Source organism: Sinocyclocheilus grahami, unplaced genomic scaffold (genome assembly GCF_001515645.1).
Source record: "Sinocyclocheilus grahami isolate Dianchi unplaced genomic scaffold, SAMN03320097.WGS_v1.1 scaffold1251.1, whole genome shotgun sequence".
NCBI lineage: Eukaryota > Metazoa > Chordata > Actinopteri > Cypriniformes > Cyprinidae > Sinocyclocheilus > Sinocyclocheilus grahami.
The window spans coordinates 373,674-400,024 of NW_015506430.1; the positions used below are offsets into that span (position 1 = coordinate 373,674).

General features: G+C 35.4%; 1 protein-coding gene and 1 long non-coding RNA gene across 3 annotated transcripts in view; one reads left to right on the top strand and one right to left on the bottom strand.

Moving 5' to 3' along the window:
- Positions 1–20,425, bottom strand: part of LOC107568506 (uncharacterized) — a 148,650-nt gene extending 128,225 nt beyond the window's left edge. Inside the window, exons 1-3 of one of the 2 annotated variants that reach the window (XR_001606768.1) lie at positions 20,347–20,425; positions 20,191–20,271; positions 19,983–20,074 (exon numbers count right to left, since the gene is read on the bottom strand). This is a non-coding gene — a long non-coding RNA (uncharacterized lncRNA). Of the gene's footprint in view, positions 1–19,982; positions 20,075–20,190; positions 20,272–20,346 lie in introns of those variants that run through there. The other variant, XR_001606767.1, reaches the window with a different exon arrangement.
- Positions 19,157–26,325, top strand: ccdc175 (coiled-coil domain containing 175). Its single transcript, XM_016254474.1, has 19 exons — positions 19,157–19,223; positions 19,393–19,478; positions 19,994–20,105; positions 20,263–20,398; positions 20,683–20,911; positions 20,999–21,121; positions 21,218–21,327; positions 21,417–21,498; positions 22,758–22,894; positions 22,994–23,104; positions 23,196–23,267; positions 24,188–24,323; positions 24,404–24,532; positions 24,653–24,791; positions 25,099–25,178; positions 25,255–25,407; positions 25,499–25,601; positions 25,696–25,739; positions 26,151–26,325. The coding sequence occupies exons 1-19, from the start codon at positions 19,157–19,159 to the stop codon at positions 26,310–26,312; spliced, it is 2,211 nt and encodes a 736-aa protein (XP_016109960.1). The 3' UTR covers positions 26,313–26,325.
- Positions 26,326–26,351: the final 26 nt, after the last annotated feature.

A 26,351-nucleotide genomic window follows, 5' to 3' on the forward strand; every position in this document is an offset into this window, starting at 1 on the left:
GTCTCATGATAATCCAAGTGCTCAAATGACATTTATAGCTTAGCTGATTGGATAAAATTGTGTCCAGAACTGAGTGCTCAAGAGCAAAGATGACAATCACATTGTGTGGGATCTATGAAACCAAGGAGTTATTCCAGACCTCCTTGATTCTAGCTCTCTTATAGTCCTATAAACGAAGACTTTTGGCAATACCCTGCAAGGGAAGAATTTAGCTTCTGTTCTCGTCTCTAAATGTGTCATAGTCATAGATTTGTTTACTACAGCCACTCCAGACATTGTCTGGGCAAACACTGTGAAAAATGAGCCCGTTTCTTATAGTGTTCCTGCCAGCCAGCACAATTAGATTAGCACCATCGTCATTATAATTTTTGTCCCTCCTACTCATCCTCTATTGTTTGGAGGCTCATGGGAAAATTCACTGAGGTGTAAAGCTGCCTTTGCCAACTAGTGCACTGACTGTCTGCAGTATTACAGTAACAGTATCATGTTATCACATGCATAAAGTACATTTTGTGGGGACTGCAGCAGAGGAAAATGATCAAATCAATATGGTCACAAACTGAAGTCATGAGATCTAGAACCAAGAAAAGGTAAGACCATAATTAGCAATGTTTATGCATTGAACAACAATGACAATTTCCTTTCAGCCCAACGCCTGATGCTATTATTATTCAAATGACACTCACCTACAAAATAAAATCCATGTTGCTAGACTAACATTGAGTTATCAGAGGATCTACAGCAAGAATGCAATACAATTATGATTAATCTTGCCTAATCAATGCAGTCTAGACTTTTTTTAAATGCAATGAAGCGATAGCAACACCAATGCCATGGGTTTGATTACAAAGAAATAGCTAAATATTTTTGCAAATATAAATGCAATTTAAGTCACTTTGTATAAAAGCATCTACCAAGGCAAAGTGACCTCAAATAAAAAAAACAAGGAAGTTTATTGAACACTTCTGCATGGCATCACTACTTGTGGGCGGAGCTCTCAAGAACTGTGGTACACCACTGAGTGGTAACAATCAATCAATCAACTGAATTCACTGCACTGTCCAAAAATAGGCTATATTACTACATGATTATCTAATACATTAAAAAAAACTTCCAAAAGCAAGAATAACACTCTGATATATAACATTACCATGATATAAAATTACTCATACTTTGATATATTTTGATAAGTATGCCCACTCCTTGCACAGAGCTTTTTTTTTCATCTAAACTAAAGTAAGAAAACAGCATCAGACTTGTAATCTCCTCATGATGATGGGTGTGTGCGTCTTTGCAAGCGTTAGGTGTGAGGATCTAAACCTGCAATGCAACGTGTGGGTGGATCAACCACTGGCATTAAAACAGTGTGAATCATAAAATGAATCACTCAAAGAATGCTATCTTTAATGAGCACACATCTGTGCCTGGCCTATAAAATGTTAGTCATTCATTTTGAAGAGACAAAGATACATTTAACCTTAATTACACAGAATTTGTGATTCACTTTACTCATTAACCCTTGTGCCTTCCATAATTACCAAATTAATATTTTTAAGATATAACAAAGGGACTTAAGACCGAAAAGAAAAAGAAAAATCTCACCTTCACCTGTGGAACATAAGTTACATATTTTCTAAAATACCCTACTTGTTTTATTATAATGGAAGTGAAAGAGAACAAGGCATGTCAAGCTAGGCATGCATGTCAAATAAACACGATAAATGCATCAAACTTTAAGTCAGATGTTTTCAATTCACATTTGATTTGGTGGTAAAAATGAACCATTTATGAATAAATCATTCAGACTAATATGATTCTCAACTCACTAATACAAATATCTTAATTAATAGGGCCCTACGATTGATATGCGCAATCCATTCATAAAAATGGAATTTACTATATAATGCGGAATTTGCCAAATTTCGGATGAATAAATCAAAAGTAGGTCAAGTACACTTAAATCAAAATGCGATATGGACTAGTGTCCGTGAATATTAAACCATAAAAATACTATTTAAATATGAATCCTGCATGTTCTGCGTGTAAACATAACTTCTAGAACTGTTCTGAGAGTCACCTCATGAGCATTTTACTGTTTCTTTTGAGAAAAACTATCATCATATATGATACATACAGATATGTATTTGTATTATATTTGTGGATATAACAGAAACTTAAAGGTCTTCACAGCAGCCCATCATAAGAAAAGTTCAGTTTAACTTGAAGAAACTGTAACAGAAATATTACTTAATGTAATAATACTACTATTAATAAAATTATTAATAAAACATTATTTTTTTAAGGAAAATTGACCAGAAAAATTATTTCAGAGAATTTATTTACCAGAAAATGTAAATACACAACACAGTATTTCTGAAAAAAAAAAAAATAATAATAATAGTAAATGTTTTTTTTATAAAATAAATTAATTAGAGATGCTTTTGATTATTAATATAAATGAAACCATTAAAATGGAATCCTGAAAGTTAATGGGAAAAAACTGAATTTGCTAAAAAATAAAACAGATTTCATAGGGCCTTAAATATTTAATTTGTGTTAAACTTTTAATAAATTGCTGTTAAATTGTTTACGTTTCATGATTTAAATTAATTAGACATGCTTTTTGATATATTTTTTTATGTCACCATTAAAGCAGAGTCTAGAAAAAAGAAAATGGGAAAAGAAAAGAAAAAACGGAATCCAGAAGAAAAAAAATCCAGAGAAGAAACCAAGTCAAAAAAGTTTGCAAGGACAAGAAGGTGAGTAAATGATAAAATAATGTATACTTTTAGGTGATCTATCCCTTTAACCGTACTAGTTTCTACTGTGCTAAAAATCCTTTACTTAGCTTGGTGTTCTGTGTCAAAAATAACCAGCCTTTTAAAAATTGCTTGCAAATCTCTTATCATGCTATATTATCACCAGATCTTGAATTCAGTCCTTTTGTCAACATTTTCTTTCGGGGGGGGGGGGGGTCATTATAAACAAGCATTATTTGTGGATAATTTTGGCAATCATCTCTCAAAAACTGAGGTGTATAAGTTCAGATCAATGAGGCCTTCGATTATGCAGTTCCAAAAAATACAAAGCCTGTGCTAATTGAAAGAAATCAAGATGACAAAATGATCAAATCCAGAACTTAGCAATAATATAGCATAACAAGATAAGAATTTATGAGTAGTTTTTTTTGTTAGGCTGGTAATTTTTGACTGGGATCACCTCAAGTGTAACAAGACAGGGGAAAAATTAAAAAGTATAAAAATTATCACCTTTTCTGGGGGGCTAAAAGCTATATGAGCGAAGTCAGTTTTAGTCCAATGCGATAACATTAGCAAGCATTAACAATCCTCTCCGGGCCAAAATGAACACAACATGAGGGTAAACCACTTTTTATGCATTTGCATTACTCATTTTGACATTTTCTCTCTGGTCAGTGACTGGCTATCCTCAGTCCAGCAGCAATGAGCTACAGTGCGATACGTGGACTATCCAGGGTCTACATTATGTTCTCAACTCCCCTGAGGATTTGGCTAGAAAAAGTCATCCATCAAGAGGCGATCAGTTAACGTTCTCAATGACTGTATGTGGGCAAGAACTGCTCTGCATTGTTCCTCAGACAAAAAGCAAACGGATAGGGCAGGGACTCCTGGATCTCAGGAGAGCTCATTATTTCATTAAGAAGAGGACACAGTTCATATCATTCAACACTACTGGGGATCATTTTCATTAATAGAGTTACAAATACAAAGGGAAATGTTTGGAGTCAGTTATCCTTCAGAGACTATTATGAGCAGTTTAAGCACTGTACACTTCAGCAATCAATATGTCAGAATAAATGCACATGGGTTTCATGTCATATTTAGGAATGGTAATTTCTCATGCGCATGGTACAGGTTGTACTCACCATGAGTCCTTAATGTGTCTCTTTGCAGTTGGCCTCATTTCTAAGCATGTTATATCCAAATTGTGCACAGCAACAAAAAAAAAGAAAAAAGTTTTTAAAGAAGTCTCTTATTTATTTGATAAAACAAAATACAGTGACATAGTGAAATATTATTACAGTTTAAAATAACTTCTTTCTATTTGAATATATTAATAAAACGTAATTTATTCCTGTGATAAAAGCTGAATTTTCAGCATCATTACTCCAGTCTTCAGTGTCACGTGATTATTCAGAAATTATTCTGATATGCTGATTTGTTGCTCAAGAAACATATCTTAATATTATTGATGCTGACAACAGTTGTGCCGCTTAATATTTTTGTGAAAACTGTTATACTTTTTTTTTTGTCAGAAGTCTTAGATAAACAGAAATGTCAAAAGAACAGCGTCTATTTGAAACAGAAATCTTGTCTTGTCTTTACTGTCACTTTAGATATATTCATTGCATGCTTACTGAATGAAATGTTAATTTCTTTCAAAAACATGGCAAAAAATATTAAATATAATTCCCAAATACTTTTATAAGTTATTCAAAACACATTTTCTGAAAACAAGTCTTAATAGCTTTTTGGTAGATTTATCTTGTTTTTATGTAAGTTTAGTATCTTCATCTTGTTTTTCATTAAAAATATCTGATTAGGAATAGAACAATGCATCCACAGATACGCCAATCCAACCTGAACAAAGATTAAAGTAATTGCACAAGCGAGCAGCACAATATACTGCACCTGAAATACATTTATTACAATCCAAGATGAGTCATTTGTGTACAGCAGTGAGATTTTTTTCAATGAATGGATATTGTGAACCTGCATTAAAATGAGTATCAAGCTTTAATGTTTGTGCTTCTTTAAAACAAGAAAAATTGAGGGCTATTGTTTGCACTGGCTTGTTACTGCTAAACACTCACCTAAATTTAATGAGTAACAAACAACTCTCTTAACCCTTTTCATTTTTGGAGTCAGATGAATAAAAGAGGTAAAACACAAGAAAATGTATTTAATTTAATATTGTTGTGCTGTATAAAAGGAAAGACAGCAACACGCGAGAACCCTTCTTCCGGATCACTGGCTACCGTCGTTGGACCAGTGGGCGGACCTTACAACTTTCTTGAAGTCCGTCCAAAATTTGAGTCATCGACGTAAATGAGAGAACGGAATTAGAACATCCTGCAGTGTGGGATTTAATGAGTCTACCTCTCACTTCCCACAGACGGATAAATAGATGACTACAGATCATGTAGGCTTCTTTTCCTCACGGGAGGCTTGACAAATCAAATGGAAGTCACAAACTTTTTGCTTTGGATCTGCCAGGCTTTACGACTTTTTTCCTGTAATGCGTCGTACTGCCTGTGGATTTCGATTTTACTGTCCCTGAACCCTAAGAGCTTCAAAGCGACGCTCTTCTGCATGAGGTATGATTGAAAGGCTGCGAAGTGGTTTTGTATAAACAATTTAAGTCCTGACAGATATACATGTCCTCTCACATGAGAGCAGTGGCTTCATTTGGGAAACATTTGTGCTTTTACCCTCATTTGTGGCTAAATAGCTTCTCGACACCATTATGCTCTTACACAAGCTGAGCCTGGCACAAACAAACATCAACGGGAATCCAAACGCAAGAGGGAGGCTATGATCCATTGTAGTCAACAGTACACAGGATTTACTGATCAAAACAGAGAACAAAAACACTCAACTATTAAAAGGAATATGATATCATAAGCTTAAAAAAAAAACAGTGTTGAAAATTCTAGATTTGGTCACAGAATGACGAATTTAATGCACTTTTTTTTGTATCAAGTACAGTGCTGTTCAAAAGTTTGAGACCACTAATTGTAATACAAATTGTATTTATTAAAATGCAAAATACATAATTTTAATAATAAGACAAACTATCTAAAAATCTATAAAACAGTCTATAACCATCTATAAAATGGAAAATAAATTAAAAACAAGTCAATAAAATACATAATTTAATAAACAATTTAAAAATAAATAAATAAAATATAAATTATTATTAGCATTATAAGTATTTTTTTTACATCATTCATTTTTTTTAAGGTTGTTTTTTTTTAACCCAAATCTGTATTTATTTCCAGGTATGAATGAGACTTTCGGACCCCAGTGTACTGTATATGCTGTGCCATGTCATCCATAATGATAGATGATTACAAGTAATAAAAAATTAAGAATTAAGTCAAAAGCAATACTGGAGGGGAAGTCAAATGAAAAGTATTTTAACAGTTTAGATTAAGGAACACTACTCACTATTAACTAGTTGCTTATAGCATGCATATTACTAGCATATTTGCAGTTTATTAGTAGTTATGAAGCACATATTAACGCTTTACTCTGCATAATTATATTCTAGATCCATTGTTCCTATCCAACTCCTAAACAACTTCACAACTATCTTACTTACTATCAATAAGCAGTACTTGGGAAATATTTAATAGTCAATAGTTAATAGTGTTCCCTAATCTAAAAGTATTAATAAAATAAACAGAGACATATGATGCGATGGTGAACCATCTGCCACATGTTCAGCCAGCAGGAGGTTGGCAGTTATGGTCAAAAGTTTGTGTCCTTCTCACACACAAACACACACAGCCTCTTCTATCCTACAGCCATAAGTGTAAGAGTAAATCATACCGGCCAGGAGACATCTTGCTCAGAGTGACAGGGTGGCATCACCCTGGCTCAACACGGGTGTTCACTGACAGGAAGCTCACCATATTACCTATTCATTATTCAGTGCTGGCAGGCCAGGCTTTTAACCACAGGCCCCCGTCAGCACAGCTGGAGGCCAAGATGAAGCTCAGGGACTCAGATGACATGGAAATTCAACCACTGGAGTCACCTCAGCATCAATATAGCAAGAACATCAGCACAGAGCAGAATCAAAGCCATTTAACCCAAAGTAAAAAAAAAATACTTTCATGAAGACACCAAGATCTGAAATATAGTACTGTTTGTGCAATGACAATGATACTTCAAGAATGAACAATACTGAATTGTGCTGCTGGTTGAGAAGAGGTAAGCTATCATTATCAGTCTTAAATTTTTCACTTAATTAAAGGATCCATCCATTATTTAATTATTTATCCATCCAATATTAAATTGTAATAATATTTCACAACAGACTGTATTTTTGATTGAATAAATACAGCCTTGGTGAGCATAAGTGACTTCTTTTAAAAACTTTTTTTTTTGCAGACACTAAACATTTAAAAATTATTAAAAGGAATTTGATATCATAGGCTAAAAAATAAATGTAAAGAATGGTTATTGCAGAATTAAAGAGACATAATCACACAGTCAAAAATTGATTGCACTTTGACAGTTTTTTTGTATCAAGTACAGTGTGGTCCAAAAGTTTGAGACCACTAAATGTAATACAAATTTTATTTATTAAAATGCAAAACACAAAATTAATTATTTAAATCATTGAATAATTAAAAAACAAATGTAAAAAATATATATAATATATAAAATAAATCTAAGTAAAAAAAAAAAGTATATGATTTTAAAAAATATTCAACAAATACAAAAAAGTAATAGTAAACTAATTATAAACAAAAGGCATATATATATATATATAGACCTATACATTAAAGTCATGGTCACATTTTATTTTAAGCACCAATTATCGCTATTAACAAACCATTAACTACAACTTCTGCCTCAATAAACTCCTAATTTGCTGTTTATTAATAGTTAGTAAGGTAGTTGTTAAATTTAAGTATTAGGTAGGATTAGGGATGTAGAATATGGTCATGCAGAATATGTGCTTTATAAGTATTAAAAACAGCCAACATGTTAATAATAGGCAGGCTAATAAGCAACTATTGTTAATAGTGAGAATTGCTCCCTATACTAAAGCATAATCCTCTATAAAAAATCAGTGGAAGACAACATGATTAGCTTGTACCGGTTACCAGATTCTCATTCAAGAACACTGACAGCCTTTACATCCCTGACTCACACTCTGTAAATGGACCGTGACACCTTTCTGCTTCCATCACGTCATGCGGCCTGATGGATCTCCCTGTCAGCAATTCTTATAAATGGTACCACGTCACTTTACATACGTGTAAAACACATATAGTCTGTGACAACAGGACACGAGCAAAAATTGTAGCTGCTGTCAACTTCACACATAGATAAACGTCTTCTTAGCAGATGCTAAAGCTGCCTGTCATGTTTTGTTCATATGCACAAAACGCCACCAGCAAAAAATCACAAGTCTTAAGATTGCTATATTGTACCTCCTGAAGCACCACAACAGATACTGCCAGATTAATATTATATTATATTATATATATATATATATATATATATGTGTGTGTGTGTGTGTGTGTGTGTATGTACATATGAATATTATATAAGTAAACATATATAAAATGTTTATTATGCAAAAGAGGCTCCATAATATGGTAAATTAACTGTAAATTAATGGAGTTTGAATTTAATGAATTTAAGAAAATATATAAAATACATCTTTTGGTTCACTTTTGAATATATACATTTGGCACAACCCTGATTAAATAACAATTGCATAGTCTAGACTCACACACATTAAAAAAAACGTAACTAAAATGCCACATTTTTTAGGGCCAATATATTCCAAAGGTCTTTCCTGTTAAGTTAAATATGCAAAATTGCTTATATTTGTTGGAATTAATGATGGTCATTGTACAATATCCCATAATGCTGTGCTGCAGCTAAACATGGAGGTTTCCCCTCTTTGGAAAACTGGATCTCATAGAGAAAAAAAAGATCCCTAAAGCTTCCCACCATCATCACACGCATACATAAACTATTAATTAATGTTCTTCTGCCCCCATGTGGTAGAATTACCTCTAAACTGAGTCAGCTCACATTACATATGAATAACAGTATTCTAGATCAATGTAGGAAACTACACCCTGAAGAAGTTAATGGATGAGGGTCGTTACATACTGCACTGGCAGAGATAAATATGCTTTCATATGTAACCATCAATAAATATTTAACTTGAGTAATAGCTAATTTTGCAGTCTGTGCAAGTGGCCGTTACAAAAAAAAATGTTTAAAAATGATGGCGTCATCAGAAGGTATTTTGAAATATGCATGGTACTGAATAATTACCACATTGTTATGATACCATAGTATTATGATACTTCAAAAGGCTACCATGGAACTACCAAGCAACAAAAATCCATAGCATTAACATATTCAAATCTATCCTTGAGAACACAAAGTCCACTAGCTTCAGTATGGCACAAACAGTCGAGATGTTTCAAATCCAATAGAGGACCCATGCTCACTATTACCCTGGGCACCTTTGTAAACAGAATTGTTATCGTGGGGTAAACAGAGAGGCCAGTGTTTCTCCAGGTTAACCAGATCTCCATGGAGTGCATGACTCTATTCATGCTGGGGAAAGGATGATTTAACCCAGCAAGGTTGAAGAGAAGCAAAGAAAGAAAAAAAAACTTCTACACCGATTTAAGGTTCTAATAATTTTTTCTTCTTATGAGAAATAAAACCCACCTCCGATTCAATGTCCCACAGAAGTCCGCATGTTTAAGGCTTATGAAGAAAATATCATTGATTAAAAACTGTTTTTTTGTATTGAGATTGAGAACAAATTTGAGAAATTGTACTGAATGTGCATGTAACATCACTTGAGGTCAAAAACTAAAATTTGAAATGTTTCTAAAACACGATCTTGACAAACTGTTTTATAGATTTCCATCTTTCTCCATTCAAGTATACAGGAGCTGTACTTGTACGACCAAACCTACATAGAAAACAGTTGCCCGGAGGTGTTACCAATCTAGCCACAGAGTGAACTGACCTGCCAGAGGGACTTTGAATACACTGCCAAAAAGATTGTAAGACTACATCCTTTATTTCGTGTGCAGCGGCAGCACTGAGCATTTCCATCGACACATTCTCCTCCGGTTGGGTCTTTGGAGACACTCGGAGAAAGGTTTTAAATCTAACGCTGCTCTGGTGAGGACCTTATGAGGGAAAAATCTAATAAAACCCTGCTCCATAACCAAGAGAGGAAACAGCAGCCAAAACATACTCAGTTAAGCAGGTTTGAGAAATGTTTCAGGAAGAACTATCTGAAAATATATATGCCCAATTACAACACATATTGCTTTATGCAAGATCTGGCGACTTTGCAGACACTTCAACCAGATGATCATCATGCAAATACTGTAGCAACAAAATCCAATTGCTAAGAACATGCTGCTGATGCTCATGCACACCTACAATTCTGAGTTCATTTTTGCACATTGGATCAGCTGTGATAAAGAAAGATGGTTAATTCATCTTAGAAGAGGCAAACTCATCTAATTTACTCAGCCAATTTTAGCTGGTGGGCAACTGTAGAGATTTTACAAGTAACCATCTGATTAAACATCTGGACTGTGTAATTGCAAGAACATTAGATAAATTGTAACAAAGTGCAATAAATAAAAAAAATGATGTAGACGTATGTTAGACTTTTGACTTGCAGCATAAAGTCTGGTCCAATTTGAAGCTCATTCTTGAATAGATGACCCACCTAAACAAGAATGACCCACTTAAAGAGACCATATGAGAAGATCATTCAAATTATGTTGCGTTCTGTTATATTGTAAATAAATGTTAGTACCATAATCCATTACATTACACATTTTAGGTAATATAATCAGACTACTTTTTAATTACTTTTTATTACTTTTAATGCAACTCGTTTATCACATTGATTTAAATAGGATAATATTGTACATATTGATATTAAAATACAAAGTGAATTAAGCATTACATTATGTCAAGGTTTCCCAAACTCGGATTCGTGAAGGAACTGCAGGGGGTTTATGAGTTTAATGAAAAGCTACTAATTAATTAAGCCGTAAAAAATGTCAAATTAAAAAAATATATTTTTAAAAGAAAAATGGAAAAGATGAAAAAGAATTAGGGAGAATCAATAAATTCGGAATAATTTATTTCTATTGTGTGAATATATGTGATCAAGTAATCAATAAAAAGTAACTGTAGTCTGATACTCTGATTACGAGTATTTTAAAATGTAATTTAAACTAATTACTAATATATATATATATATATATATATATATATACACACACACACACAGTTAAGGTCAGAGTAAGATTCTATTCAGCAAGGATGCATTAAATTGATCAAAGTTGGCAAATTCTGCCACTTTTGATCAATTCAAAAAAATCTTAAAAACGTGACACATTTTTGACTCCTCAACAAAACACAGTTCAAGCTAACGCATTATCTTCTCAACTAACCAACCCAGCCACCATGGGGAGAATAAAGTGCCTGTTCCTTTGAAAATGGGCCCATACAGTTACATTTCACATACCGTAGCGACAAATGTAATAAAACGATGGGGAGGCATATCAAGGCCATTAGCTTCTGTTAAACCTTTCGTTTCAAGCACATCACGGTCGAAACTCCCACAGAAAACCCCTATATGTGAACAATTATTTTCTTCATCTCTTTTCAACACAAAATGGCAACTCTGAGAATGACAAAAGGAATTCATTTTAGGCAGATTTGTAGGGCTGGAATCAGATAGACGATCGATTTTTAACAGCGCACGGTGGACCGAAAGTAAGAACGTGTGTGGAGGCTTTAAACGAACAGGATCTGATCTGCTTTCTCTTCCTCCCTCTAAACCCTCTGCCTCCCCCTCGAACACAATCACTCTCTCATTCTCCTTTAGTCTCTCAGGCTACGTAGTCGTTCTTTGAGGCTATTAGCGCAATCAGACAGCAGCTGCACACTTGGCTGTATAACAGGTAAACACAAACAGGATTAGACTTGGCAGAACTGTTATGGCTACGCTCCTGAGGACAACTAGCTTGACAGTTCACTTTTGACAGCCCGAGCGTTTCCATCAGAGCGCCATTGTTTGCTTTTAACAGGCTTTCAGTTGTGCAGGCACAGAAGTGTAAGACATCGATTATGGCCCATGCGCTGTCTGTCCAGTCATTCGACCATTGTTAGTTGAGCTCTGACAACCAGGTGTATTCAAGGTCTGCTATCAGAAGGAAAGAAAATCAACTGGGACTGATTTTGGGTTACCTGCAAGCCGACATTAAAATGCCGCTTGGACTTTGGTGTACTTTGCTGTCCATCAAAAGGCTGGAGAAAAACCAAAGCAGATGAACACAAGTCAGGGGATAAAGGTTGCCTTGATTTGGAGAGTTCTCCAGGACAGGACGTCTAAAGGAAACATAACAGTTGGTTTTCAAACCGGCACAGGACAGCATCTGCAATGTGATGAATGTGCATCTGGGGCCACCGAAGTGTCCAACATCAGCAAATCAGACCGGCACAGTATGTGGTCAAGGTAAGGTGAGTGATTTAAACATGAGGACAACTTTGTTGCTTCCAACCCAAAAACAGAAAGCATTACCCACAAGAAAAATGAACATGCCGCTTGAAGTTTGGTGTATTTTGCTGTCTATCACAAGGCTAGAGAAATACCAAAGCAGATAAACACAAGTCTGGGGTAAAGACTCCCTTGATTTGTAGAGTTCTCCAGCACAGGACGTCTAAGGACAACATAACAGTCTGTTTGCAAACCGGCACAGGACAGCATCTGCAATGTGATGAATGTGCATCTGGTGCCACAAAAGAGTCCAACATCAGCAAATCAGACCAGCGCAGTATGTGGTCAAGGTAAGGTGAGCACATAAAAGGTGCTTAAAAAGGAAGACAACTTTGTTCCTTCTTTCTTATAGCAGGTCATTTATTGTGCCTTTAGGTGACAGGGTGTCCTGACAGAAAAAGTCCTAAAACACATCTGATTTAGCTGCTGTAGACAAAACCTCACTGTCAGCAACTTCCATACATACACAAGCCATTTCATAAATCTTGACCATCCACCGCGACGAAAAGCGCCGTCAAAAACTCGTTAAGAGTGAAATTGAGTTGTGATTTTGTGGTATACGTGAAAGTTCTGCGATCGTGTCCAGGAGGGTGAAGCCGGACTTAAGTGAGTGCAGGTTTGGCCGAAGGGACAGATCTAGATCTGGTCAAAAGGGACGTCGGGCGAAAGGCTCTTACACGCATAAGCTCTGCTACCCAAGCGAGAGACGTGATGATGTATTACCTCTGGTGCTTGAGTTCCACTGGCAGCGAGCTCGCAGAGACTTCCAACACCCCCTCCAGCACCAATTACAATTTCGGAGCATCTCTCGCCAGCAAGAGGCTTTTCCATTCAAGCTTCTGCCATTATGAAATGCACACAAAGCTTTGTGTAAATGCCTCACTCCCCAATCTGTCCACTCATTCACGTGCTGTCACATTTTACTCTTTCCCCAATCGTCACCTCTCATTCCCTTTCACCAAACAAAATGACTCTCCGTTCCCCACAGTCTATAGTGTCTCTTCAGCAAGGAAACTGTAGTTTATTGAAGTGTGGTATTTATTACTACATCATGCATTATGCAGACCCCATTTCTAGAAAGAGGCTCAATAATGTATCAAGTGAACAGCGTATCTGGTAGCCAGTGAATGTGGTTTGGAAAGCGGAACTCGTGAGTATTGTAGTGTCTGATGTCATAAAGACACCCTTGTGTATGTATAACTTTCCCAGAATCACATTTGCACATGGCATGCATCTGAAACAGAGGCAGATAAACAAGTCTAAAAGGGTTACCTCTCTATCCTGATAGAAAAAAAGCTAATCAAGATCAAGCCTCAAGCAAACTGTGCAATGGTTTCACATGAAATAGTTCAATCATGAAAAACAAATTAACAATTTGACGTTAACTGATGCATGCCACACACTGTCTGAGACACATAAAACTCTCATTTTTCTTTGCTTAATTGCTATTGCTCATACGCAGTTGCGATGAAATGCAAGTAGCAATAGATCCTTTCTTCCATATTGAGAGTGAAATGCATTACTGAAAACGTAGGATGCGGATGAGGTTACACCCATAAGCTGTTGATTGGACAGAGGTAGATGACTGAAGAAATCCTGCATGTCACCAGCCAGAAGTCTGCAGTTTCATTGGAAGATCGAGTTAATATAATTTTGATTAAGGATTACAAGGTCAAAAAAAAAAATTTAAATGCATCATGTATGAATCATTCATAGATAGGGTGAATTTTCTTTTCATGCTGACTTATTTTAAGGAATTTGAACAAAGCCTAACCAGGGGTGCATTTTCTAAAACCAACTATGGTCACAATTTCTGAGTGTCGTTACAAATAGAGTTCAAACTTGCGACCATAATTAGCTAACAATGCTTTTGGGAAATGCACCCCAGGCCTGTTTCTAGCAACAAGCAATTGTTTCACATTGAATGCAAAACTGCAGCTTAAAAAGACACAACCACAGCGAAACAGACGTTATTTAAAGCACAATTATCAAAAACACAATTTTGGACCAATGGGATTTTACAGAAGAAGAAAAAAAAAAAAAGCAGATCGATAAACAGATCATGACTGGTTGGAACAAAAACTCAGATTAACATGGAAGTGCATTTATTGCTTGTCACTTTATCGTGGTTTCACACTGTTTGATCTAAAGATATGAATAATACCTGCAGCTTTGTAATAGCGAACTGCGCTATAACTTTACAAAGTGGTAAGACTTTTATCTGGCAAACTAGACCTGTATCTAGAGACCATACCATCAGTACAATATTGACTTAGACTATTCTAGTAAGCAACTATCATAATCCAAATCACTGCAATAGCCTCTTAGCTATGCTGTAGCAACAACCCTAAACATGCTAGCAAACATTTAGGTACAACCTGATGCAAAACATTCTCACATTGTTGTAGAAAATGTAAAAAATATAGCTATAGTGTTGAACCGTTTTAGCTTTGTTGATGAAAAATGCTGATGGATACAGGTGCACAATTAATTAAGGGACTTGAACTGTCAGACAGACACTATTAAAACATCAACATTCAAACATATGGCGGATACACATGCTGCATGAATAAGTGCTCTGTGTGTTCTTGATAAAATATGCATTTTAAGTGTCTAATGAATATGGTTAAAACAACAACATTCAGCAGCTTTTAAAACACTTAAGAATAATCTGCCATCTGAGAACTATACAGAACCATAGGTGGTCTCAAACACACAGCACAGTGACGAAAACACCTGCTCACCTGCTGCACTGACATTTATGCTAATTGTTTGATCCCATCTGTGGAGCAATAGAAATAACTGAAGCAAACGGTTTACTGGCAAACAATTCTGTGTTCCCCAACACATCCTTGCAAGTCATGTGTGTTAAACATCCTATAGCTCTGTGTAATTATCCCTATCGTAATGATTCCATAATTAGTATACATAACCTCTCCACACATCCTTTCACCCAGAGGCTGATTTCAACAACCAACCCTTCCCTACAATCTCATTAAGTATCTGTATAGAAAGTCTATACAGAGAGGTAAGGGTTTTCTAATTTGCCTGCAGCTCCCTGGCACAGCAGATGGGAAACGATGACAGCTCAAGATCCCTGCACAGTCTCTGCTCTCTGTGCTGTCTGCATCAGAGACGTGGTCGTGTTGTAATCTTTTATTCACATCGGTCACAAATAATAGAGTGTCAGCTACAATCCAGTGCACACTGGGCATAATAGAGCTGGGCAAAATTCTGAATTTAAGAATTGGCTTTGTTTCAATCCATGAGTATGAATGCGAATTGAATGCCCCACTGGTCACATTGTTATTTATTTAATAATTTTATTTGGTATATACTGTATGTACACATTATCATTCAAAAGTGTGGGTTTTAAAAGAAACTAATACTTTTATTCATTTAGGACACATTAAATTGATCAAAAGTGACAGTAAAACCTGCGTTACAAAATGCTACAAAAGATTTTCCAATTTAAATAATTCTATTTCTTTTAAACTTCCAATTCAAAGAATCCTGAAAAAATGCATTGCTGCATTTTGTTTCGCCACAAAAATATTAAGCATCACTGTTTTCAACATTGATTAAAAAAATGTTTCTTGAGCACCAAATCAAAATATTAGAATTATTTCTGAAGGATCATGTGACACTGAAGACTGGAATAACAACTGCTAAAAATTCAGCTTTGCCATCACAGGAATAAATTCGATTTTCAAATATATTAAAACAGTTATTTTAAATTGTAACAATAGTTTCACAATATTACTGTTTTTACTGTATTTTTGATCAAATAAATGCATCCTTGGTGAGCACAAATGACTTCTTTCAAAATAAATATATATTTTAATAAACATCATTCAAACTTAAAACATGTTAATACTGTATTTATATAGACAAAAACAACAATAAAATGTATTAATTTATTAATCAATTATAATGCCAGGTGTACGCTTAATAGACTTTTCCTGATAGCATTCTGGCCATCACTTCAGCAGGAGATGCGACTGTTTGCATGCTGATTCAAGAATATCTAAATGCTTTTATAAAGACAGAATATGCAATACAAAATAAAAGGATTATGCAATATGAGTCATGTGTTTTAATATAGCCTACTGTACCATCGAGTTAATCCTCCTGCAACATTATTTAGCAGGCAGAGAATTAAGCCCCATTATAAGCAACCATTACACCGTAATCTATTTTTCCCCCATTTCCTCTTCCAACCAGGAACTGCTGATTTTACACAAAATAATATTAAGAGCAGCAATTTTGGAAAGCAATCCTCTGTGCTCACTTCCGGAATGGGAAACATTAAACCCACTTCACATATTGGTATGTTAGATGTCATACCATTGCAGTAGCTTTTGACCTTGAATCATAGATAAATAATGCACGTGAAACGTAACGCAACCCTGGTCTGAAGCAAAGCCAAGTGCTTTAACAGTGTAACAGCTACCTGTTCCATTATGCACAATCAAGCCCCATAATGGGCCTGTCTGCAAACAACACAGGAGACAGCCATGTGTGACACCGAACACTTTTGGCCTGGATGTGGCACCCCAGTGAAGTTTACAAGGACAGAAGGGAAGGACACACACCTGAACAAGCATGTGGAGGGATGACTGCAATTTGAGAGAAGTGATGATGTGCTTGAACCAAGAAAAAAAGCAAGCTGGAAGCAGGCCTGGTCCACTTTGCCACAGTTGCAGCTGTCAGAAATTATAGGCTGGGGCCCTTTAGAGGTTTTTTCGTGGCCGCTGAGGTCAAAATCAAAAAGGAATGTGTTCCACGAGATAGGCTTTATTACGAGTCTGTGTTTTAAAGACCTTTACTCAAGACCTCAGTGATCCCTGTTAAAGTTCTCCTAAGAGGCTACTAGCCGCAAAAAGGCGGCAGACAGTTAGCAGCTCCCATCAGAACCTAGACTATGAGCCTCGGCCCTTTCCTTTCACTCTGCTGCCCACATCAGCTAGTATGTCGGCTACTGAACCAGTGTCCAATTAAAATCACTCTGCTTGGACTGCTTCCCAGTTCAACTGCATTGGCAGGGAGCTCTAACGTTCAGACTGGGAAAGATGAAAACGAGTGCAATCTCATTCAGCCAGACTAGCATTATCGAGATTTCGAAAGGTGAAGATCATTACAAAGCACTCGTCTTTTCAGAAACAAATTATTTCAAGTGTTTTGCATGACTCGGAGAAGAAATATCATCCTTTCTCGTTATAGAGGCTATGGTAGAAACTTGTGGATTGTTATAAAAGCACTAATACAAACATTATCTGGTAAAAATCAATTATAATGCCAGGTGTATGCTTAATAGACTTTTCCCGATAGCATTCTGGCCTAACCGTATGAACTCAAAGACTCAAATTGCAGTATCTACAGCCATTCACGAGACAGAAACCCTCCATATATTGTAAAAAAAATAAAATAAAAATAAATCCACACAATATTTTCTAGATGCTGTGGTAAGGAAATCAATAGCAACACTGCAGTTCCAGCCCATTCTAATTGCGTTTCAAGTCAGGGATGTTGGGCTACTGTCTGCTGTTTTAGGAGGACCAACAGTGCTCTCTAATGGACGTTTTAAAAAGACACCCTCTTCCAGAATTGGTGAACCACATCAAACTACTTCCTCTTCTTTCACTGTCTCTGAAGATTACAAAAGGGTATCGGCTTCAAACAGGCCCTCAGAAGAAGCAATGCTTCAGCTGCTTCTGTGATCCATCAGAGCACTTCCTGTCTTCAGTGTTGTAATACAAGGTATTAGCAATCATATCAATGATGGCACCTTGCCTGATAGCCTGACCAGCTCCCACATTCATATCACTGACAAAAAAATGAGATGGTCCTCACTGCAGAACACAAGATCCAGGGGGCGAGGTTAGATCCAGATCCAAGTCCTCCCACATTACATATACCTAAACCTACCCGTCTCCACCCCCTGATCCCTAAACCCACCCATCGCTACAATTGATTGCTTCTGTTGTCCTCATTTGTAAGTTGCTTTGGATAAAAGCGTCTGATAAATGACTAAATAAATAAATCTCCACCCCCTAGATGTGGATCCAACCCCGCCCCCTGGATCTTTCTTCTGCAGTGAGGGGCTACTGAAAAAGATGACAAAAAATTACTATTGAACCATAGTTGCTGCCACATTAATAATCACTGTTTGTTGTTAAAAGGACAGAACAATATATGGATTTAACATTTAGTCATTTAGCAGACGCTTTTATCCAAAGCGACTTACAAATAAGAAAATAGAGAACTAATACAAATCAAACTACATTAGTTTATCAGCAATCCTAAAAAAATAACACTGAGACAAACACACATGCTAAAATAACAACTTACTGACACATAGTAAGAAATGGTTATAAAAAAACTGAAACAGAAGTGAAACAAGTAGTAGGAAAGAGGAGAAATAAAAAGCGATACTTATCAAACAAAGTATTTTGGTGGAAACTATGGTTGCCAAGTGTTGTATATTACTGCCCTAAAAATAAAAAAGTATTACAAAAATACTACTACTAATAATAATAGGGTTTTTTTTCAACGTGAATTAAAAAATATATATACAATTAAGATAGATAGATAGATAGATAGATAGATAGATAGATAGATAGATAGATAGATAATGAATTGAATACATGGGGTGTCGCGTGCTTGCTGTGACGGTCGTCATGCCAACATGTTTAGTACACAGATGAACTTGGAGTCAAACTGCTGCTGTGTTTTCAAATCGTGGAACTTCTGGCTATCGCTTGTTAGGTCGTCCATTTCCCGTTTAAAAATAAAATAATTTAATAATATGGCGGTTAGTTTGGTGCCGGATTTCCCAGCTGTAAGGATTGCCTTAGAGCATTTGGGCGAGTTAGGTAAGAAACTGTCTTTGTAGGCTATTTTGTGAACGCACGAATTCATACGCCAACTAGCGGCAAGAACACAGATTTCAATATGAAGCCATCATTATCGATATATGAATTATATAAATTGACCTCTAATTTAGCCTATCTGTGAAGTGATGAATTCTTTGACACCTTACAGATAAACGACTGAGGGAAGAAGGGGTTTCATTTAGTCAAGAAGCAAGTCACCACCTGAGAGAGACCGCTGAAGCCATTAAAGAGCTGGTATTTTCAAGTATTTACATATTTTTTTAAACTTTAATCATAAAATACATGGGTTGTGGGTTGCAAAAAATGGGTAAAATATTCAGAATATTTAGTATGTATCCAATGTGTAATTTCTGTTACGCAGTCATGTCCTATATGTATGTCCTTTAACATTATGAATTATGAAATTCAGAATTTTAAGAGATGAAAATCATATCAAATTGTTTCTTTTGTCATAGTGGAGTCAGTTCAGTTTGACTAGATGTTGCCATTTTGAGTGCAATCCACAATAGGCTACCATCTAACAAAATAAATCGGTAATTTCAGGTGTTTCTTTTTATATCCCTTTCTCTAATCAAATTGTTTCAAACAATTTTTTTTTCTCTAAATATTGTTTTGACTGAGAAACACTCAAACATCAATATCACTTTATATCCTGCTAACGGTACACGTTACAGAATTAAAATGATACTGCTTGACAGGCATGACCCATGTAGGCTATGTGTTCATTTCACTGTGGCATTCATATTTAGGAATTATCTAGAAAAATAGCACGCGAGAAACTTGAAATTGCAACTATTGAGACAAGCAAGCTTCGACATCGAACAATGAACCTAGAGGATGACATCAGAAGTGAAATATCAGGTGAGTTCCTCCACAAATCCTTGGAAAACTGTTGAATCCATGAAGTATACGTCTAAATATTGGGCCATCTCTGGCAACAGCTCACCTGTAGCATAATGGTGGTTGGGAAACTGCTCCGGTAACTTCTTAAAGTTGTTTGTTGTTGTTGTTTTTGAAGCTTGTGTCACTGCAGCGAGAGAAGACAATGCTGCAGAGATTAATCGACTTCAGTCTGAGCTGAAAACTGTAGTAGATGACATACAATCCATGGAGGAGAAGCAACAACTCATTGAACAAGAAAATGCTGCTCTGATGTGAGTATTCAAACATGTTGACTGAAGGGGGTCTTGGGAAATGTAGTTCACATTGCTATTTCTACCATTTACTTCCCCCATACTCATTAAATCTGAAGTGCATACATGATTCAGTGCAATTGAAATAATTTAGGGTGAGACTATCTTTTTTTCTGACCAATGGCAGTTGAGGGGGGTGTTTGAGAAACCTGTTTGAAAACAGTCATTATTTTGTTCGGTACCACAGAAATAACACACAAATATGATCAAATACATGTTTACTTCTTCCTGTAATTATATTTCAGTCGGGAGAAAGAAAACATTAAAGGAAACTATGAAGATGATGTTGACCAGATGAATCAGCAGCTGTCAAACAAAGCTAGTATACAGATGATGTTAACAGAAAAACAGAATGAGATTCAGTCACTGAAGGACAAAATTGTCCAGGCGAAAACGGCCCAACAGGACCTAAAAGAAAACATGATTCAGAAGAGTAAAACATTTGCTGAAAGCAAACATGCTGTGGAAATAGAGGTAGACTTAGCTTGTTTGTTTGTTTTTTTCAAACAGGATATATTTTCACTCAAAAGCTGTGATTCAGTTCATATTTTCCCTCTTTAGATAGAGGAAATTGCTCTTAAGATTAAAGAACAAAGAAAAACCAATGCAGGAACACGCAAGGAGCTGGATATCTTTACATCAGAACTCAAAGACAAGGAGGAGACAATCACACAGTGTAAAAAAGTAAGCATCTACATACTTTGTACCGTGTCTAAACAATATTACAATAATGTTGGCATAGAACGATTGGTATGGCTTGCTTTATTCATCTGGTTTCAGCATATATCCCAGATGGAGAAAAACATCGCAAGAATGGCAGCATCTAAAATTATGTACAAAGAATGGCTTCATGAGGAGAAAAGTCAGAAAGACGAACTTGATCGTCAAACGTAATCAGTGACTGGTTTTAACATCAAGCAGTTCTGTTTCCTTCACCTCTGGTCAACAGAAATCAGCTTTTGTTATTCATAATCAACAGGGAGTCTCATGAGCGTGAACTTCTTGAACTGGCAGAAGCAATTGAGCAGAAAGTTCAGGTCCTTCAGGAGCAGATGGTGGAGGTAAGTACAGGTAGACATCTTTGTGAAACTCCTGACACTAAACGAATGGCTGCTCCATAATACACTCTTTTCGGACGGGATCAAAACCCTCAAATCTCTGTCTTTAGATGTCAGATCTGAAGCATCGATTTCCTGCCTCTGGCCGGTACCGCTGAGCACCATCACATTGAGCTTTTAAAATGCTTTCCTTCAAAGACACAATGTGCATAGATGACCTTTAACACAGTTGAGTGCTGGACTGCCCTTAGATGTTAGATAGTTCAAGCAGTCAATAGATCTGCACCTGGTCTGGATACATGAACATCTATCTATCCATATATCTATCTAGGCTACCGACGGTATACGGTGATGCTGGTTATGCAAGAGACAGGAGTCGATTACGTGTCAGTGTTAAAATAAATTCAAATTGGAATATAAATAAATAAAAATGACAAGAACACGTAATAAAATAAAATGGTAATATTAAAATGAAACTGAAAATATAAAAATACAAGCTATTTCAAAATATTAATAAATACTATAATAGTATATAAACAATACTAAATAACACCGTTACCAGTGCAAAATTACATATTGGTTAAAAGAGGAAACATTATGAATGAAGCTTGCTTAATAAAAATAGTTTCTTAATCAATAACCTAAATAGAATAGCCTTAAATAAGGTATAGTCGACTAATAAACAGTTTGCAGCTCATTCAGTTATTTAAACAATAAAAGTATTACTACAATGAATAAAACACCACTATCTAGAAGAAAAACTTCTATATCTGGTGTTGTAGAGGTTTGGAGATAACCCTAATTTAACTTTATTTTATTTTTTCAGTTTAATTTTAATTTCATAAAGAAAAAGAAAGAAAGAAAGAAATTCTCTATCTGTCTATTTAAACTTCAGGGTAGTATTGATTGTACTGAATTTCATTTATTCTGATTTTAATAAAACAATTGGACAGAATGGTTTTCAATATCAGTGACATTTTAATGACATTTGTTGAAGGTGCTTGAATGTCATGCAGAAAACCTACATTTTAAGTATATGTTTTTTAATGCATATTAAAATATTTCAATATATAATATAATGCTTAATATTAATTTATTATTTTTACATTGTATAATATTTAATGTAACAGATCTTAAATTCTTTTGATTTTGGGGATCTAATCCATCCCTCATGGCTCGTTTCCACCGAGAGATGATGGTGAAATTTAATCTGGGTCTAAATCCGTTACCTAACACTGTAAGGAGCTGTGATTTCTTCTCAGATTGAAAATGAGATAAAGGAAGAACAGAAAGTGAAAAGTGCTCTATCAGAGCCCCTCGCTAAACTGTCAGACATCTTCAGCACTCAGCGGAAAGAGGAAGATGACGCGATTGCTGAACAACACAGTCTGTCCAAACGGTACATTCATCTCTTTTATACCCTTTCTTCTTTGCTTTATCATGATGACTAACTTGAAATGTTTAGATTTCAAGTGATCAATGTGTTCCTTTGTTTTAGGTTAGAGGAGAATAAACTGAGACATGATGAAGACATTATATCCATTGCCAAATGTAGATTTGAAATCAAAAACATGAAAGAAGAGATGAGACAGCTTCACGACGCTAACATGTATGACCCTGTCTTTTGTTTTATGACTTTGTCTTACTACATTACAAGTAAATGGTAAAAAACAGCTACATACTGTGTGGTTGTCTCTCAGAATCAATGCAGATATGTTCAAAAAAACTCTGGAGGAACTGGAAGGTCAGTTGGCCAAACACAACATGAGCAGGTCTGTTCAACATCTTATTTGAATCTTTTATAATATATCTTCTACAGGGAACTAAACTGCAAAATGTACTTGAGAAACAAAATTGTGCACAATAATAATAAAAAAAAAGAAGAAATTCATATACCCCAAATAAACGTAGTACTGAAAACATGAAAAAAACCAAGCAGTTTATCTTGAATAAAGCTTCTCTTTGTTAAGAAATTGGCATTTTTTCTTTATAAATTAATTGTATAAATTAATTCTTGACTTTGTCTTACTACATTACAAGTAAATGGTAAAAAACAGCTACATACTGTGTGGTTGTCTCTCAGAATCAATGCAGATATGTTCAAAAAAACTCTGGAGGAACTGGAAGGTCAGTTGGCCAAACACAACATGAGCAGGTCTGTTCAACATCTTATTTGAATCTTTTATAATATATCTTCTACAGGGAACTAAACTGCAAAATGTACTTGAGAAACAAAATTGTGCACAATAATAATAAAAAAAAGAAGAAATTCATATACCCCAAATAAACGTAGTACTGAAAACATGAAAAAAACCAAGCAGTTTATCTTGAATAAAGCTTCTCTTTGTTAAGAAATTGGCATTTTTTCTTTATAAATTAATTGTATAAATTAATTCGTATTTTTTATTATCATGCACATTTTAGCTAAGAAGACAACAATACAGTTTAATTTTTTTGAGAGAAAAATCAATTCATTAAAAACTGAAATAATAGAATACATAAAACAGATAAATCGTTTAGCAAATTAACAAATATCAGATGGTTTAATTCATGTTTAAATGTGGTTAAATGTAAAAATAAATAATGTTTAAAATGATTTTAACTTGATCTACACATGTCACAATAAGAATTGTTATTCATCCTCAAATCATGGTTTACATGGTCATTATCACATTAACATTTTTATATCCAGGGCAGCAGTTGAAGCTGAGAGAGAGAAAATAGATAAATCTCGCAAAACCCTTAAAGAGGAACACGAGGAGTATGTAATGGAGATCAATGCAGTCATCGAGCAAACAGAGAAGAGATATGGAGAGCTGCTTGATGAGGTCTGACAGAAACACTAGACAGTAGTGGTGGAAATGCAAAGACAAGTCACTGTATCTAAGGCATGTTGTTGTTTTTGTAGAAGAAGAAACTCCAGAACCATATATTATTGAATTCGGTGATAAAGGATCTTGCAGAAGAGCTGGCAAATTTAGAGGAAGTGGGAAAACAACTGGAAATGAACTACCAGGCTGAAATTCAACATCTTACAGTAAAAGAGAGAATCCATATTCATACACTTATTATAGGCTCAATAAAACATTTCAAGAGGAATGTGGTTTAGCTAAGCGTGCATCTGAAAACTAAAAATGCATGTCTTGTGTCTCAAAAGAGGGATGTAGAATCAATCACTCAAGCTCATACGGAGAAAGAGCAGGAGCTCAAGGACCAGGAGTCGATTTTAGAGACGGTGGAATCTCGGTTTGACATTGACCACCTCAAACATCAGACTTTAAAAAAACAAATAACAGGTACAAACTTCATTTCTATTCTCCTCATGTAGCTCAACACTGCACCATACATAAACTATGGAGTCACGAACTGGCCACCTGTTGTTTCTCAGCTAGCGTTTGCTTCTTTATGAGATATGATTTACAATATATAACTGGGTCATTCTATAATTGCAAATAACTGAAATGAGAAAGAATAGAGATTGACTTTTGCACTGTAAATGGATGTTTTTGACAGTTTCGCATTGGCAAATTCAATGGCATTTGTAGGATACCTGAACTTCTAAATGTTTTTGTAATAAATTTGTGATTTTCTTTTTTTTACCAGAGCTGGTAGCCCAAAGAAAACATCTTGAGGTGTCCATTGAGGAGGTCACAAAACAGACTGCTGCTCTCCTACAACCAAAGGTCAACATTAACTAAGCATTTTCCAATCGTGTGCTAGTTTACTTGATGGCTTTAGTGTCCATTTATATGTTTGTAGGAAGATCTGAAAAGAGAGTTAATGACTTTGAGGGCCAAGCATATGGAGATGTTAACTGCCAACACTGCAGTGATCAGTGAAGTCGAAAAAAGCATCTATGAGAATAAGGTTATGCTGGAGCAAGTTACGGTGGAAAACAGTCGCCTGCATGTGGTGAAAACTCACACTAATCAGCACACAGACACTTGTTAGCATGCCACTTGAGATGTTTTCAACTGTGATTGTCTTCTCTTTTTTTCAACAGTGCATTGAACAAATGAAGGAGGAAATATTGGATGCAAAGAAAGACAAGGAAAAATATATGCAAGAGGTCGAATGGATGAACGAGGAAGTGCAGTCCCTCTTTAGTGAGTCTTCTGACAAAGAATTTTAACATTTTAAAAAATATTCTGCTTTTAGTATAACGATCCAGAACCAATAATGTCTCTTTTCCATTCCTAGAGACTCTAACAGACACCTGGAATTCAAATATGTTGCTTAATGAGGTACAAGAAAACTTCAAAACACAATAGTTAAGGAATGTTCCTGGTTCAATATAAATGATCTCAATCAATAGCACCTGTGGAGTGCTGTCATTTATTTCTCGGTTTTTATAACAAAATACAAAACTGTGTGTAGAGTAAAGCACTTACAAAGGAAGTCTAATGGAAGCGCTTCCTGCTTTTAGAATTTCCTGTAAAGTGAGGGATGCCAGAAATATTTTCCATGGTAATTGGCAACAGATGTTATTCATCAAGATTAATGCAGTGAATCTGGAACGCTCCTTTAAACTGATGAACTTGCATGTTTTCTGATGTGGCTCTTAAAAACCTTTTTCTGAACTTGATGTTTTGCTGAAGGACTTTATCAGATGTTACTGTACAATAAATAAACTAATCTGGACTCTTTTACATTAGAAATCTGCAAATCAAGACCAAAAGATTGTGGAGAACATATACAATCTCATAGTGAGGATTCAAGAAAGAAAACATCACATCAGCGACATCAACAACAGACTGGAGAAAGAGTTAGTAGGCATGAGCTCCGTATTAGAGAAGCCAAACTTCAAAAACACTTAGATTTTACATTAATATGGAACAATATCTTCTGACATTTAA

Coding starts and splice junctions, on each gene's coding strand:
- ccdc175 (XM_016254474.1), top strand. CDS start 19,157: ATGGCGGTTAGTTTGGTGCCGGATTTCCCAGCTGTAAGGATTGCCTTA. Junction 21,122..21,217: donor CAATCACACAGTGTAAAAAA/GTAAGCATCTAC, acceptor ATCTGGTTTCAG/CATATATCCCAGATGGAGAA. Junction 23,105..23,195: donor CAGCTTCACGACGCTAACAT/GTATGACCCTGT, acceptor GTTGTCTCTCAG/AATCAATGCAGATATGTTCA.